This window comes from Sebastes fasciatus, chromosome 23 (assembly GCF_043250625.1).
Source record: "Sebastes fasciatus isolate fSebFas1 chromosome 23, fSebFas1.pri, whole genome shotgun sequence".
NCBI lineage: Eukaryota > Metazoa > Chordata > Actinopteri > Perciformes > Sebastidae > Sebastes > Sebastes fasciatus.
This window is the reverse complement of record NC_133817.1, coordinates 12,873,623-12,891,510: the sequence shown is the minus strand read 5'-3', so window position 1 is coordinate 12,891,510 and position 17,888 is coordinate 12,873,623. Positions and strand designations below refer to the sequence as shown.

The 17,888-nt window shown below is 43.7% G+C and overlaps 1 protein-coding gene across 4 annotated transcripts in view; it reads right to left on the bottom strand.

Moving 5' to 3' along the window:
- The window catches only part of anks1b (ankyrin repeat and sterile alpha motif domain containing 1B), a 248,195-nt gene that overhangs the window by 175,104 nt on the left and 55,203 nt on the right, over positions 1–17,888 (bottom strand). For all 4 annotated transcript variants that reach the window (XM_074625196.1, XM_074625198.1, XM_074625197.1 and 1 more), the window contains exon 2: positions 3,466–3,546. In XM_074625196.1, the coding sequence (XP_074481297.1) occupies positions 3,466–3,546 (81 nt within the window). The remainder of the gene's footprint in view (positions 1–3,465; positions 3,547–17,888) is intronic.

The window sequence follows — 17,888 nt, the reverse complement described above, 5'->3', positions numbered from 1 at the left end:
CAGCAACAAGTTGGCACCTACTTGAAGCACCTAGTCTAAACCAGGCTTAGGTCATGGAAGGATTTACGGTGTTATGAGTAAATCCCTCAGTATACCAGAGTTCAACTGGAAATGATCAACAATTTAGAGAAGACAAAACACCTCCCTGTTTCCCTCATAATAAAGTAAAAACAAACACATAGAGCAACAAATCATAGTGCCTGTGAATCCATTTACAGTGAAGCCGCTGCTCAGTAATAATGCCAGCGATACTGTTTCTTATTAGGAAGTCTCCAGCTGAAGTTGTCACCTCTCTCTGAGGAGGAAAGGTGAAGTGCTTCATTTGCATTTGAAATGTCAGGGGGAGAAACAGAGGAGAGAGAAGGGCAGAACCTCTCCCAGGAGCAGCAGCGAGATGCTTAATGAACTTAATTAATAATTTATCATATTTTTATATAATTCACTCAGGTTTAAGTGGCGGTTGAACAGCAAAATCACACTGGGAGGATCTCAGGGTCAAATATGAGAATATTCAACTTCTTGCAAAAGGCTTTTTATGTGATTAAAAAAATGATTAAAATTATTTTAAAAAACAATTTAGCCTGAATAACAAATCTCTGAATACAGCACCATCTGTTGCCGTGTTTCTTCTGTCTATAACTTAATTCTCTTTTTACTTTCCCACCTAAACGTTAAATCATTCCCCTGGAGCTTTCTTGTCGGCGGCCTAATTTTCACTCTGAGGTTGCAGTTTTCTCTCCCTCTCTCTCTTCCTCTCCAGCTGATCTGAAGGAGGAAATCCACATAATTCCCCCCAAAACACAGGACTAATCCTTCAGTTCCACTAAGCTGGGATAGTGGTCAGGCTCGCAGCTAATCCACACTGTGTAACGGATTTCTCAGCGGGGCCCAGGTGAAGAATGGAAGCTGCGAGGTAGCTCTCTGTGCAGACGCAGACACGCAGTTTGCAGAAATATTGTGTATTTTTAGACTATAATGAAGAACTCATTTTGAGAGTACAGGTGTGTCATGACCCTGGAACAATGTCACACTGTTTTAATGTGATTATGTGAACGCATTTTAAAAGGGACTGTTTGTAAGAAACGGAAATGCTTGTTAACAGCAACACCTGTGGCCGTTAAGTCAACGAAAGTCAGCGTCGCGCTCGCGCTTGCTCGCTCTAAATAGACATGAACGAGCATCGCTCAAAACAGTGAGGCGACACACGTCAGCTAAAACCACAATATCACTCTATATTTCAGCTGCTTGGCAGTAATGTTAGCTGACCAGACCAAGGTCTCTCCATGAATCACTGCTGATCCTAGTGTTGGCTTTTCCTGCTTCAGCCTCCCGACCGCAGCCGGAGGGAGACATCGGCACCCGGTCGAAGACGATAAAGTAACTCGCTGCGGAGCTCCGTCACTTCACAAGACACGGGAAACCTCTGTTGGTCTGGAGGAGCTGCAGCATTTATTTCTGCACAAACGTCCACCATACATTCACTAGATATTCTCAGAGCTAAACTAACTCTTCTGCAGTGTGTAGTGTGCGCGCATGCACGTGTGGAGCGAAATAGCGAGAACGAGCGCGGTGTGTGACTGAAGGCAAGCAGGCAGAGGAGCAGAGTACAGCAGAGACTACGGCCCTGAAGACCAAAGCTACGGTCTCCTCCGCGGCCAACACTGTTTTGCAAGACGGGCTTCACTAGATATAACTTTGTGGTTTTGGTGCTTCCGTGTAGTTTGTGTTGGAGTCTGATTCTGAACAGCGTAGCCACACACGAGCGCGCATGGGACACCGACCCGGATTGATTTATACGTGTAAGAAGTTACAAACAGTCCCTTTAAGTGCAAAAACACTGTTTTCTAATTTCTGTGACCCTTCATCTAATGAAGCCTTTTGAAAACACAAATAAACACTGAAATGCACTGCCACCAGTCTATACACAAGACTGAGAAGTTGATTGATTATTTATGCATTCAACATTTATCTAAAATGGCTATAATAAATAGGTTAACGACAACATATCAAAGGACAGTGTAAAACAATGTGAATGGGACTGCTGGAACCTACAAAGAGTTATCACCAGGGGGCCAGTCTCTCAAAGAAAGATTTGTATGGCAGCATGGCTTAATCCAGCAGTTACAAGGACATTTTACTGGAAAGTTCAGTTAACAGAGCCAACAATACCAAAACTACCAGATGCATAAAATGCAGTGCAGACCTTGTAGCAGAGCTGAGATTATGTGACTTCTTAATATAGGTTAGTAGGGCTGAGTACTTCTGCCAACTCCACAGTCAGGTTCAGGATAGTTTCCTTTGGATAACAGACATAACTGACGACGTCCTCATCGCGTTATATTTCCAACTGTGGTCTGTAAAAACGCTTTACTTTCTTATTACTACCTCCACAGCACTGTTAGAAAAACAGAAATTACTATTAAGTGCCACGTTTTCCTCCATTTTTAATCATTTGGTGCCGCTGGTCCGCAGGTGTCACTGATAAAAGAGCTCTTAAAACCCACTGTAGACTACATGCTCAACATCAACTGGCAGACAAACATAGTTAGAGACTAAATGGTGAACTATAATGGATCAATTAGCAGCTAATAGAGCCAGATATAACGTTAGATATTTCCCACAGGAGATCAAAACATGAGCTAACAGTTAAAAGAGAGTGTCTTACATTCATCAGGGGTCCAGAAACATGACTCCAAATTAAAGATAATGCTGCTCCGTAAATGCTGGATGTTGTAACTAAATAATGAGCTGTTTTGCTGAACAGTTCGCCATATTAATTTAAGAGGTCAATATATTGGACAAAAAAATCAGGATGTCTCTTAAAGGACCCATATCATTCTCATTTTCAGGTTCATACTTGTATTTTGTGTTTCTACTAGAACATGTTAACATGCTGTAATGTTAAAAAAAAAACTTTATTTTCCTCATACTGTCTGTCTGAATATACCTATATTCATCCTCTGTCTGAAACGCTCCGTTTTAGTGCATTTCAACGGAATTGCAATGGAATTGCGTTGCTAGGCAACAGTTTGGGTCCATGTTTACTTCCTGTCAGCTGATGTTATTTGCATACACTGCAACAGGAAATAAACTGGGACACATTTAGAATGTTTACGTTTCAAACCGTGAAATGGTCCAAATATTGTATATTTGTGACATCACAAATGGGCAGAAATCCTAACGGCTTGTTTCAAACGCACAATTTCTGAATACGGGCTGTGTGTATTTCTCCGTATATTGAGCGTTTTGATAGTTTAACAGTATTTATATCGCACTTAAACCTGCTTTTATAATATAAAAGACGTGAAAATCTCACTTTTTTACAATATGGGACCTTTAAAATGCATGATCAAGAGAGAGAGAGAGACCTGGCCAAAACGTAGATAATACAATACATAATACATGATGCATACATAGTATTTGATCACATATAAATACTCATAAAAGACACAAAAACAGTCTTACCTGTGTCCATTAAGTGAGGCATGATGTAAAGGTGTGTATCCTGTGCTGTCTGTGCAGTTGACATTCAGGCCCTTCCACATGCTGGAGAGAAAACAAGAGAAAGTCCTACATCAAAATTCATCCTCATTTTACATCATTTCTTCATATTGAGGGACTGTTGTTTGGTAATGTGCTGTTTGATATTCTGTCTGTGTTGTTTTTGAGACATTTTGAACTTCTTCTTAGTCAGAAAACATCTTTATTTCATTGATTTGTTTGTTTGTTTGTTACCTCTCCTGATTTGCAGCACCTGCTCTGTTTTAGTACCAGGAAGTGACAAACCACACCCAGCCAATTAGGAATCACTTTCCTCCTGGAATGTACCAAGTGTGGGATAGGCAGAGGGGGGTTGTGATGTCTTTCTGAGCTGTTTCTGGGCAGTTTTTACAGATATTCATTCCTTTTGACTGTTTATTTATATTTGTGCCATGTTAAATTACTATATTTATCTACTGAGACACAGATGAACCCCTGCTGTGAGTTAATTGATTTATTAATTGTGGTGTTTCCCGTTGTAGTAAATGCTTGTTTTTGAGCTCTTTCAAGAAGATTAAGGAGGCCCCGGATTGCTTTCTCCTTGGAGAGTTATTTTCTTGTTTGTTTGTTTTTTTCTGTTCAAGCAAGTATTGGGTTCTATTTCGTTCTTCCTGACTGCCAGAGGCAGTGTTTAACACTGGATGTTATCCATCTCGCGCACGCGCAGGTCGAGTATTTAATATCAACAAAGTCACATGTGACCTGGGATGACGTAGTTTATATAAGCCCACGTCATCATCAGATATGTCCCTTAAATCTTCTCGCGGCAGGTAATCCGCGAATGCAGGTTGAGTAAAAGAGATAAGCCGTTGACTTTTCGCTGGAAGCCCTGTAACCGCATGGTTGGAGCTACGGTTTCGTCCTCCAAGGGCTGCGATTAGTTAATCACGGCTACACTCTAACACTTTAGACGCTGTAACACCGGTGTTTTCGCCGGTACAATTCAGCGAGGCTAACGACAGGTGAGCTAGGATCACAAGGTGAGTATATCCTCCCGTCGTTAGAGTTTAAGTTACGTTTGTTGATAGGAGTCTGTTTTCGGTCTCCTTTATTGTTTATGGCCGCCGAGCTAAGTGTTTGCGCTACAGTATCGGCGAGCCTCCGTCGGACAACGAGCCCGTTGGGCTGTTGTCGGCTAATTCATTTCCTTTTACAGTGTGTGTTGCTCAGCAGCGAGTGATTTCGCTCGTTAAAGCAGACATCTCCTTTGTTGATAGATAGAGCGACCGCTCCCCAGTAAGTGATTTCGCTTGTGGGTTAACTTATTTTGTGGCTGCTGTTAAAGGGGAAGTTATTATCTTCCCTGTCTTCTGTATAATAACAGTCCTAGTTCAAAGCTAGTGTCTAGTTACTGAGACAGTTTCCTGTTAAGCAACTTGATGTAATTTTTTCTCTCTGTTACTAGAGAGTGCTTTCACTCCAGTGTAACCAATGAGTTGCATAACAAAGTAAACACATTATATAAGTAAGATAAATACATTATTTAATTAAATATAAAAGTATAAAATTCATACTACGAATTATTATAAATATCAGCAGCACCATGTTAGGTGAGCATGTTTGCCGTGCCTGCATGGCTCCACTGCTAGCTACTGATGGCCATGATGAATGCCCCACATGCCTCGGTGTTGTACACCTGAGGGAGGGGCTGTCCGACAGTCAGTGCATGAATTGTAGTTTTATGCCACGGGAGCTGAAGATAGCTCGATTAGCTGAGCTAGAAGAGCAGCTCGAGTGCCAGTTGCCCCTATCGGGTGTACCTTCACGGAGTGGGCGGAGACGCGCCCCACCTGAGGGGGCCCCACCTACAAAAAAGGCACGGAAAGTGGACTGTTTGGCAACTAAGGTCGACACGCTAACATCAGAGTTTGCTGAGATTAAAGCGCTGCTCCTTAACCTTCAGCCAGGCAGGGTGAACGCAACCCAGCCTACCCCACCGAGATGGGATGAGGATGCCCTGTCTACGAGGGCTTCCTGTAGCCAGTTCTGTGAGGACCGGCCTGGACAGGGAGAGCTAGTAGCCTCCTCCCACGCTTCTGACACCTGTTCCCAGCAGTCAGGAAGTGGGTCCAGGGCAGGCTCAGAGTCTGCTCCAGCGACAGTTAAGCCAGTGGTCCGTATGGCTCTGGCACGCTTAGGCGTGGATGAGGCCCCGACTGCGGGCACCTCATCCAGTGCATTTTTTAGGTGGGCCCCGCCCCTGGCGGGTTTCTCTGTTCCACCCTCCCAGCCATACATTGAGGCGGCAGGGCCTTAGCTTCAATGCAGAACGCTGACACTTACGGACTGGGTATGATGCCAGCAGTGGAGCCATCTATTGCGCCCTTATTGTGTCTCCAAATGAGGTCTTAAGGCCTGATGCTCGCTGTCCCAGGCCCCAGTGTCGCATCACAGACGACTTTCTAGTCAAGGCTTATGAAACAGCGGCACGCATGGGCCGTCTTGGAAACTCTCTTTCCCATCTGATACTATCCTTGTCCCAGTCCCTGCAAACTGCTGGCGTGGATGCTTCCGTCCAGAGCCTCAGTGATGCATCCCTGCAGGCGTTCGGTCTTATCACAAGGGAGCTTGGCAGACTAATGTCGACCCTTACGCTGACTCGCTGGCAGGTATGGCTGGCCCAATCTCCGCTTTCGGAGCCGGGCCGGAGAGCCCTCCGCACTCTCCCCGTGATTCCGGGGGAGCTGTTTGGCCCAGCAGCACAGCAGGCCTTGGAGCGTGGAATCCAGGCGAACCAGACTCGGCAGCAGTTTGCTAGCTTCCGGGAACCTACGCCTTTATGGCGACAGCGTCCCCCACAGGGTGGTGGTACCAGTCGCCCTCGGCTTCCAGCTCGTCCTGATACGTACCCGAGGACCTCGCAGGCTCCGGCACGGCCGGTGCCTCAAGCGAGAAGGGGTCGGGGGTCAGGGTATCGCCCCCCCCCCAGGTACCCAAAGGGCCAGAGGGGAAGATCCTGATGCCCCGGGGCCGGCAGTCGGACGCTTCTCCCAGCAGCAACTCAGCTGCTGGGAAAGCAGCACTTCAGACCCTTGGGTGGTGGCTACGCTTTCCCAAGGGTACAATCTCCAATTCCGACGCCGGCCCCCAGTTTTCAGTGGGATCAGACTGACCACGGTCAGAGATCCCACAAAGTCCCAGGCACTCAGACAAGAAGTAGCCAGAGAGAGGGTGGGTTTCGCCCTATACTGGACTTACGAGGGCTGAACACATTTCTGAAGGTGTTGCCCTTCCACATGCTGAGTACAGCAGATGTGCTCCAAAACGCGACACGGCACAGTTGGTTCACATCCATCGATTTAAAGGACGCATACTTTCACGTCCCAATAGCACTACCTCACAGGCAGTACCTGCGCTTCGCATTCGAAGGCAAGGCCTTCCAATTCAAGGTGCTCCCATTTGGTCTTTCCCTTGCCCCACGGGTCTTCACAAGGTGCATGAGGGCGGCACTCGCCCCGATGCAAGCCAGGGGGATGCTTATCCTCCCATACCTGGACGATTGGCTAATTTGTGCTCTGACCAGGGAACAGGCAGAACGGGACACTGCGTCCCTTCTGCATCACATGACGAGGTTGGGCCTTACCGTCAACCATGCCAAGAGTTGTCTCATACCCAGCCAAAGGGTAGTGTTCATTGGTTTAACTCTGGACTCCCGCCATATGCTGGCCTTCCCAAAGACGAGTAAACGCCATACTCCAGCTCCTCCTCCGGTTCCGGAAGAACAGGAGGTTGAGGTACAGCCTGTTTCTCAGGCTGTTAGGTATGTTGACGTCAGTAACATCAGTAGTGCCACTGGGCCTCCTGTACTTACGGCCATTCCAAATTGGGATCAATGGTCTCCAATTAGATCCAAAGTCCCACAGATCCAAGAGAGTCAGGGTGTCCTGCCGATGCCTCCTTGCTTTGCGGCCATGGTGAGCCGGGGCATATCTGGCCAGGGGCATCTCATTGGGTTCGATTCCCTCACGTCGCGAGGTGGTGGTGACCGATGCTTCGCCCTCCGGCTGGGGGGCAGTATGGCAGCACAGAGCGATAAGGGGGCTCTGGACAGCACAGGAAGCGGCGGAGCACATAAATGGGCTCGAGCTCCGTGCTATATATTTGGCACTTCGCAAATTCCTACCACATTTGAGAGGCAGGCATGTTATTGTACGGTCCGACAACAAGTCAGCTGTCTACCATGTGAACCGGCAAGGGGGCACCAGATCAACCCGGTTGCTACAGGTGGCACGGAGACTTCTGGTATGGGCTTTCCCTTGTTTTTCCAGCCTCAGGGCCATGTATCTGCCAGGGCCACAGAATGTGGTGGCAGACTTTCTCTCCCGCCAGAAACCCCCTGCGGGGGAGTGGAGGCTCCACCCAGAGGTGGTAGAGGAGATATGGCGCAAATATGGCGCAGCAGAGGTGGACCTGTTTGCCTCAGAAGCCTCAACGCACTGCCCTCTTTGGTTCTCCCTGACGGAGACAGCAAGCCCGTTGGGACAGGATGCCCTGGCACACCCAGGGCCAGATTGCCTCCTCTATGCCTTCCCACCATTCCCACTGATAGCAGTAACGCTACACAGAATACAGCACGGCAACAACAGACTCCTGTTGGTCGCCCCAAACTGGCCGGGGAGACCCTGGTTTCCGGGGATGCACAGGCTTCTGGACGGAGTTCCATGGTGCCTGCCCAACAGGCAAGACTTGCTCTCACAACTGGGGGGCCGCATCTGGCATCCGAACCCGGATCGCCTACAGCTTTGGGTATGGCCCCTGAGGAGCCGGACCCACTCCTAAGGGTAGGTGACCGGGCGGTAATTCAAACCATTTCTGACTCAAGAGCACCCTCCACCAGGGCACTGTATGCCAACAGGTGGAAAATATTCTCAGAGTGGTGTAAAGTGCATGAGGAGGTACCTCAGAGTGCCTCTGTGCCAATAATACTGAGTTTTTGCAGTCTTTGCTGGAGAAGAAACTCTCTCCTTCTACCTTGAAGGTTTATGTAGCTGCTATTTCAGCCGGGCATGTCAGAGTGGATAACCAGACCGTGGGGTCTCACACTCTGGTGACCCGATTTCTTAAAGGAGCCCAGCGGCGGAACCCCCCGCAGGCTGTCAAGGTTCCCTCGTGGGAACTGCATCTGGTGCTAGAAGCCCTTTGTCTCCCCCCCCCTTCGAGCCTCTGGAGCAGTCGGGGCTGGAGTGGTCTTCAGTAAAGGTTGCTTTTCTTTTGGCGATGGCATCAGCAAAACGTGTGAGTGAACTTCACGCCTTGTCAGTGAGTGAAACGTGTATCCGCTGGAACTCAGATGGCACAGGGGTAGCACTTTGGCCTAACCCATCATTTTTCCCGAAGAGGTTGGCTCCGACCCACTCTAATCAGGTCATTGAGCTGGCAGCTTATGACCCTTCATGCCTACAGGGGGAAGATGCTAAGTCAGCGGAACTGCTCTGCCCAGTGAGGGCCTTAAGGCATTATATACAGGTGACTGCGAGCTTTCGCCGCTCTGATAGTCTGTTTGTCTGCTATGGGGGACATAGGAAAGGGCACACCCTGTCCAAGCAGAGGCTTTCCAGGTGGATTGTTCAGGCCATTGAGGAAGCATACAGGTCAAAAGGACTGCCTTTACCTCTTAATATCAGAGGCCACTCCACCAGGAGTGTCTCCACTTCCTGGGCAGCGCTACGGGGGATCCCCCTAAGTGATATCTGCGCTGCGGCCAGCTGGGCTACTCCATGCACCTTTGCCCGTTTTTACAGGGTCAATGTTGCTGCTCCCCATGCAAAAGCATCGGTGGTCTTTCAGGAATCCACAGGCCGTTCCCGGTGAGGTGGGTTTTCCTCGTGACTACGTTGGTAGTAGTCATCCAGTGTTAAACACTGCCTCTGGCAGTCAGGAAGAACGAAATAGAACGATAGTTACGTATGTAACTACGGTTCTATGAGTTCTGGATGACTGCCAGAGTTGGCTGTCACTCGGAATCTTGGCGAGAAGATTCTGGAGGGACATATCTGATGATGACGTGGGCTTATATAAACTACGTCATCCCAGGTCACATGTGACTTTGTTGATATTAAATACTCGACCTGCGCGTGCGCGAGATGGATAACATCCAGTGTTAAACACTGCCTCTGGCAGTCATCCAGAACTCATAGAACCGTAGTTACATACGTAACTATCGTTTTGTTTCCTCAGTTGTTTCTTCCCACAAAAGAGGTTTATTTTTTTTTAATGGATTTGGGTCCCGAGGCGAGAAGTATAATTTATAATTTGGAGCTACAGCCAGAAGAGAGAGTTTAAGTCTTATTTCATCATACTGGCAAATAAAGAAAGTGAGTGAGGTCGACTCACAAAAAGGCTGAGCATGCAAATAAAACCACACAACACAGAATCTCATAACGATAGCCAGCTACGCACATATACACACACATAGAAACAGACTCTCACACACTATTGCACACATAAAGCCCAGGGTTTTCCCAGGGCTATAATTATATGACCTCTCTTTTTCACATGAACTCCTCCAAGCGCGTCAGAGAGAAGTACTAATTAGTTGAATTCCAGTCTGAGCAGCTCTGGGCTGAAAAGCAGAATCAAGTAACTCGTAGAAGACACTGTATTACCTTTTTATTTAAAATTAGAGACAACCCAATACAGCTGCTTCTGACACGAAGAGCAGAGTCTCAAAATGAAAATCTGTGTTTCACAGTATCTGTTATTGAAACACATAGAATATAGTCTTTTAAATATATTTTTTAAATAGGTTCATTGCATTTTTCTGTTTATTTCTATTTTAGGAGATTTAGTCTCTAAACCAGGATTGCCCAAAGTGGGGCCCGCAGGCCAAAGTTGGCCCGCCACATGTTTCTAGCAAAGAAAAAAAAATAATAATAATTTAAAAGAATGTAATATACATCAGTTTATACTGTTTTGTTTTTTGTAAGGTATAAATGCTCTTTAGATATGTAGGATCCCTAATTATTAATAATTTTTTCATAATCTGAGCACGGCGGGCAGAGTGACACTTTGCACAGGAAGTCAGTTTGGCGCAAGTGATGTACGAAATAAATGTAGAGGCAGAGACAGTAGCACACAGACAAAAGGCATTTAGGATTCTAGTACCATTTAGCATCTTAACAATACAATAAAATTAGGGCTTACAATCGATTAAAATATTTAATCGTGATTAATCGCATGATTGTCCATAGTTAATCGCGATTAATCGCAAATTAATGTATGTTAAAGTACCTTAAAGGGAGATTTGTCAAGTATTTAATACACTTATCAACATGGGAGTGGACAAATATGCTTGCTTTATGCAAATGTATGCATATTTATTACAGGAAATCAATTAACAACACAAAAATATTGACCAGAAACCCTCACAGGTACTGCATTTAGCATAAAAAATATGTTCAAATCATAACACGGCAAACTGCAGCCCAACAGGCAACAACAGCTGTTAGTGTGTCAGTGTGCTGACTTGACTATGACTTGCCCCAAACTTCATGTGATTATCATAAAGTGGGCATGTCTGTAAAGGGGAGACTCGTGGGTACCCATAGAACCCATTTTCATTCACATATCTGGAGGTCAGAGGTCAAGGGACCCCTTTGACAATGGCCATGCCAGTTTTTCCTCGCCAAACTTTAGCGCAAGTTTGGAGTGTTATTTAGCCTCCTTCATGATAAGCTAGTATGACATGGTTGGTACCAGTATCTTCACTCTAGCTTTTAAACTGAGCCCGCTACAACCCTCAAAATCACAAGATGCTTTAATGCGTTAAAGAAATTAGTGACGTTAAAATTAATTTGTGTTAACGCGTTATTATCACGTTAACTTTGGTTCCCGCGAAATGAAGACTTAGATATGATAGATATGTTCCTTCTACTTCATGGCCTGTATTTGTTGGAGGATAAAACAGAATCCACTTTAAAAATAATGATTTTTATTCAATTTATTGTAACAAATGCATTGCACTTCTATTTTCCCATTCACTGACTGATTCTGTGTCGTCTAATGGTCAATTTTCCCTGTTGAGAGATCGGAGCTGAAGCTGCTTGGCAAACAGTTAAACATTGTGGAGAGAGCAGAACATTCACCGAGTTTGACAGACATCAACACAATGGTCAAGGTCAGTGGTGTTACGCGGTGGGCGCGTGCACACAAACACACAAGTAAACGCGAATTAAGAGTGGTATTAAGGGCTGGCTGCACACAGTGTACATCGATCAATAGAACAAGTGTGTTGTAGCTGAGGATGCAGAACATTTTACTGCATTCAATGCTGAAATAAATCATGAGAAGAAAAAAAAAAGAAGCAAACCCAGGTGCCCTTCAATAAAAAAAAAATGCCCTTAAAGCTGCATTTTTACACAAAAAAAAAAGTATTATGAAACCAAAAGCAACAAGAACAAATTAATTTTTAACAGCAAAAGAAATAAAACAGAAAAAAGTACGCAGACACATGCACCTTAACACATACAACATGTAACACACAGAGATGTCAGAGGGCAGCAGACCACAGACAGACAGACACAGCACATGCTTGTTTCTTTATTGGGTTAACTGATCTCTACAAACACTGTGAGTGTTTGTACTTGTGTGTGTGTGTGTGTTCATATCGATCATGCTGCTCTGCTGACCCCTTTCAGCGCTGACCTATAGAGCCAGTAGGACAGCTTGTTAAAAAGAGCAGACTGACAGAGGGTGAGAGGGAGACTGCAGGAAGCCGAAATGTGATGGAGACAACGAGGAGTCAAATTAAAGTCTGTTTCAACCCAACTGTCAAGTGAATTTGGATTTAATTTCCCCAGATCCTCATACATCCACCATAAAAATGAAAAGTGTTACACATTTCTGTTGTCTTTTACTGTCAGACAATAGTATATGTAACATAAATATATAAAAACTAAGAAATATCCCTGCTATGCGTGCTGCTTAGGGAAGTGAAGGAGGATAGACGGCAAAGAGTGCTACATAAGTGAGATCCAAGGTACACGTAACTCAAACAAACAAACATCCACCAATTCAAAGCGTCTGTGTTGACATAAACACATCTCAAAATGCAAAAAAAACTCTTTATTCGTCTGTTTCCTGTCTTGTTTCAAGATATTAGCGCTCATTTATAGCACATTCTTCATACAAGGGAAACAGTATTTATAATAAGGACAATTATCTCAATATTGGCAGAATTTTTAAAGGTGCTATTGATAACATTGATATCATTCAGCCACTAGACGTCACACTCTCCCTCCTCCATTCAATTGCATTCATTTCTCAACAAGTGGTTGCCAGCTCAGGGTACAACCTGCATATTCTCACGACATGACACAGAGATACCACGTGATACCAGCGTCTTTATATCATAGGCTCACAAGCCTTATTAGAAGCAGGAACTGAACGCCAGATGTCTTCCACAGAGATAAACGAAACATCAATTTTGAACCGTCACATTTTTTTTAATTATTAATTCACAATCACAATATTTTTCCTTATATTTTTAAGGAAAAGCGATAATTTTATTCAGCACCCTTCTAAAAGCTTTTTTTTTTTTTTTTTTAAATATTAGTCTACATAATAATGTTAGCAATAAGACCTTTAAAATAATTCCTCGTCAAGATTTACTGTGGTTCTAGCTAGCTCCATCTGCTAGCAGGTCAACAACAACAACAACAACAGATAGAGCAATGGAACATTACAGATTACAGATGTGGCGTTTAAAGACCTTATAGTTTCAGCCACTTCAATCACCAACATTCAACCCTACACCCAGAGAGCTTGTTTAATCATATAGTCTTTTATTACATATTCCTTTTTTACCTCACATTTCTACCTTAAAACAAGCACTAAACTGCCATTGCAATATCTGCGTGAGTTTTTATCAAAATGCTCCATTTCCACTCAGTGTTTCTAATTCAATACCTCATTAATCACATAAAACGACTTGGATGGAAACACAGCTAATGTTCCCTAAACTCCCGTAAGCGGTTTTCTATATCTGATAGCCGTTCACCGAACAAACCCGACCTTGAACACACACATACACACACACACACCCACACGCACACATGCCGGTGTTGTTACCTTCAAACAACCAATCTGTACAGCAATTCATTAAAAAACTTGCTGCACAAAGAGTCTTTCATGTGAGGGGCACTCTGCACGGCCCCAAACACAATCCACCTCTCCCACACGCCCTCAAACGCACCGTATTAATGCACAAACACAGCAGTCATACCCCGAGTCACACAACCTTCATAAAAAACCTGCACAAACAAATATATGTGGTCACCTTGTGAGGGAATGTGTAAACCTTGTTCACAGTGTGTGTGAGCCTCGCTGTGAGCCGAACAAGGTGTTGTGTTTTTCTTTCACTCCTACATATGTGTTTGATGATAGCGGGTGTCACTAGGACAAACACTTACTTTTACTTACTTCCAGGAGTAGGAATCAACCAAAACAGGATTTATCAAGATCTTTATAATAGATTTGGAACATACTTAAAGCTCCAATAATCATTATTTCTTCATCTCAATGTGACATTGAATCAAATGACGGATAATGTAGAGGGAGTCACTCAAAGTGGCGGACAGAGAATCAAACTTTACACCTCTACACAACAAGCTATTTTTCTCAGAGGCTGTTGGAGACCAAAACGGAGAAAAAGAGTGAATACTGGAATTGCAATATATGCATCAGGGGGACACAAATGTATCTAAAGTCTACACGAGTGCTAATGTTGCTCCATCTAGCTGAATGTGTAAACAGGCAATTGTATGATAATGCGCTAACCATAGCAACTTTACAAGGCAATATGCAGTTTAGCTTATTTTTGGAATTCTTCTGCTCCCAACTAATTCATTCATGCCGTTTTAAGTCCTGATTTTTGTATCAAGACATGGACTTCCCACAGTGGTGCAGGCCATGTTTTCGACATAAAATGTTTTTGCAGAAGCACTTCTACATTAATTGCAAATTTGATCAACATCTACAAAACAACACTTTTTTTCGGACCAAGGTCGAGTTTTTCCACTGCGAATAAACCAATCACATTGTGCAGGACCGGTTGATTTGCACCAATATTTATCAAACAACAACACAGAGCCTCCGTAGTCCAAACCAGGACAAACCTTAACAAAGGTAGCACATACTAGATTCACTCCTTCTGTTCTTACCTTTCACAATAAAAGCCCTAAATATACAGTATATTATTCGCAGGCAAGTATTTAGCATTTTCGTGTTGCTTATTCGTCACGCCCCCGGTGTGTAAAGGCCTTTAGAATTAGTCTGTAGTATACAGTGATGAGTTTATAGTTACTTATCATGCTTGGTATTTTGTTCTCTACTACTGTTCTCCCAATAGTCCTTTGATATTCCTACTGGGACTTATGCTGCTCTGCTGAGCTTAATATTGCATTTATATTAATCACCACTGCACAAACAGTCTATGACTGCAATCCGCTGCGGCTTTAAACTGCCAAAAGGTACAAAAACACAGAGACTGTGCCTTTTAGAAAAACAAACACAACATATTGGATAACAACCGACTTGATCTCGGTGAATCACTTCCTAACGAGACTCTGTTTTCTTATCGCAGCTGTTCATTTTCTGCTCTGCCATGTTCCACCTCCAAATTCCCAAACTCGGTTCGGTGCCATATCGCCTCTCCATTGTTTTCTGTGCTTTCAGTAACAGCGGAAAGCCAGCCAGCAGAGTTTAAATAGAATTAGTGGGCAACTTGAGATTAGATAATGCAGGAGAGGTGATGCTGCAGGAATGCTTGATGGATTAGTCAAATATGCAGACGACGTCCTACCTAATTAACCCCAGGAGCTGCAGCTAAGGAACGCTCTAAGCTGTCTTTGTGCTTGTGTGTATGCACAACTACTGCCAACGTACATCACATTTACATTAAAGTTTAACGGCGTGTTTTTGTTTTTGTTATTCCTTGCCTCTTTCTCAGCATCACACAGTGTTATTTTGTATCAAGAGATGTCTGACTCGAGCTTTACCAGCTCCTTTTTTTGATCAAAGCACTAAAAGGTAAAGGGGTCAAACGTCATGAAAGGCCTCCCAGCGGGCAGAGCGATGCTGCCCTCTGTTTGAACCCTTCTTTAGTTACAGCGTGGCAGTTTCTGCTCGCCTTTACATCACTTTACTAAAGCACAGCACACTAAGGACTGCACTGATATGTCATGGCACATTGGAATCGGTTTGTAAATGATTTATACTGGAAGAAAGTCTGAATGCTTGCCCATAAATACTTAATCGTGAATAAGGTTAAGGAGGTGTCCTTCAAAATTATTCATAAGTATTATCCTGCTAATTCAGCCAATTAGACTGTTGTCAGGCTATTAAATAGGCAGTCGCTATAAGCCCCATAGACGTGGGTCAATAGGGGCCTACTACACCCACTAGTAGGTTTTATCATCTATTCACATGGTAGATCACCGAAAGAAGGTATAAAAGAAGACGACAGTGACCTCTAGCGACTGTAGTCATTAGGTCAGGAGCAGAAGTGGAAGTCAAGCGATGTAGTTTAAGAAACTCCATAAGGGGTGGAGGTCGGGGACAATTGATGTGACACAAAAACACAGGGTTATGAGAAGCCGGTATGAGAAAGGTTATGTGTTTTTTTAACACTAAAACCCAAAATAGTAACCCTAAATACCTAATAGGAATCCAAAATACAAGTGTGCACCTGAACATTAACATAATAGGTCCTCTTTAAATCATACATAAAACATTTAAAACATTTCCTGAAAGTAAGAAGAGTTTGTGTTCATAAAAAAAATGTTATACATCGTTTCTTAACACTGCATGTCAATTGGGGATGTGGTTTCTACAAACCTACAAACGGGAAATTGATTTCACTGAAGATAAACAAGATGGTTTTGAGATTCATGCGTGACAGAAAGTCAGAGGAAGGTGTTTATACCAAAGTCATATGTATCCCATTTGCAAAAACATGAACTTAAAAATGTTGTTGCTCATCAAACCAGAGCTAAAATTACTCCCCAACTCTTTAGAGGTGTCCTCTATTATCAGTGGCTTTTAAAGAGGACCTGTAATGTATTTCTAGTAGTAAAAGATTTCTCATTCATTTTGGATGCAAACTTCTCATTCGGCGTTTCAGAATGAAAGCCTCTTCATTTGCCGGTCCTCACCACGGATATTAAAGTTGGCATCACGTTGCAGCAAAGTTGAAGCTACATCAAAGCGCGGCGTTGTCTTCAAAGGAAAAGGAAGCAAGGAATTGGGAGAAACCTTTGTAGTCCTGGATTCAGGGGGGGGGGGGGTTGTGGAGAGGAAGTTAAGAACAGCCTGTTGAAAATTCACGCCACCTAAGGAAATGAAAGGCTGTTCAACAGAAAGGGCGGCTCAACAACACCAATAACTTCACGGGAAATCAAAAAGGGAACCAATGTGAGCTGAGGTGTGTTCGCTATCAGAGCAGATAAGGCCAGACAGGAAGTGGACTTGCTTCATATCCTGTTTTGAGCGAGAAGCAGAAGAGATACCTTCCGATTAAAAGCAGTGTTGCAAGAGCACATCGACTGATACGACCTGTTGGATGACGAAAACACACGTATATACATTTTTCTTTAGAACTGGCCTTTTATGTTGAAACCGCGACTCACAGAGAGACAGTCCATCCCCCATGATGCTTTAGGGCATGGATATTCTGCTTTACACTCTGATGCTTTGAGCAGGTGTGGATAAGGTTTATATAATGTGTGTGTCATAGGTGAGATCAGCTCAACCACAGAGACACAACGATAGTGTAAGGTGTGTATAAACTCTCAAAAGACCAATTACATGTCTGCAGAGAAGAGTGACAACCAACCGCCTTCCTCCCTCTCTTTCTCTTTCTTTCTCATCTTCTAATAAGCCTCTTTGGTACAACTCTATAATCTGCAAACAAAAGTGCATATATTTGCAGATTAGCAGTTTAGTACATGTGAACGCCCTTCAAACAGAGAGAGGGAGAGAGTAGAGGGAAGGACACTACTTCAGAGAAGACTGCAGAAACAGCAGAGTTTGTATGCTTGTACTGTACGCTATGTACTGTAAGAAACCATCCACTCAAAAGGATGCTTATGCTATAAATAGGTACAGTAGGCACACACACATTTTCCCTATATGCACACGGTGGCATGGTAGCTGGAATACAGTATATATATTTATTTTATTTATTTTATTTATTTTATTTATTTTATTTATTTTATTTATTTTATTTATTTTATTTATTTTATTTATTTATTTATTTTTTATTTTTTTATGCCAATACTTACACTGATACTTGATAAAAAGAAATCACATTCAATGTTGATATTAACATTAACACAAATGTTTTTTTTCTC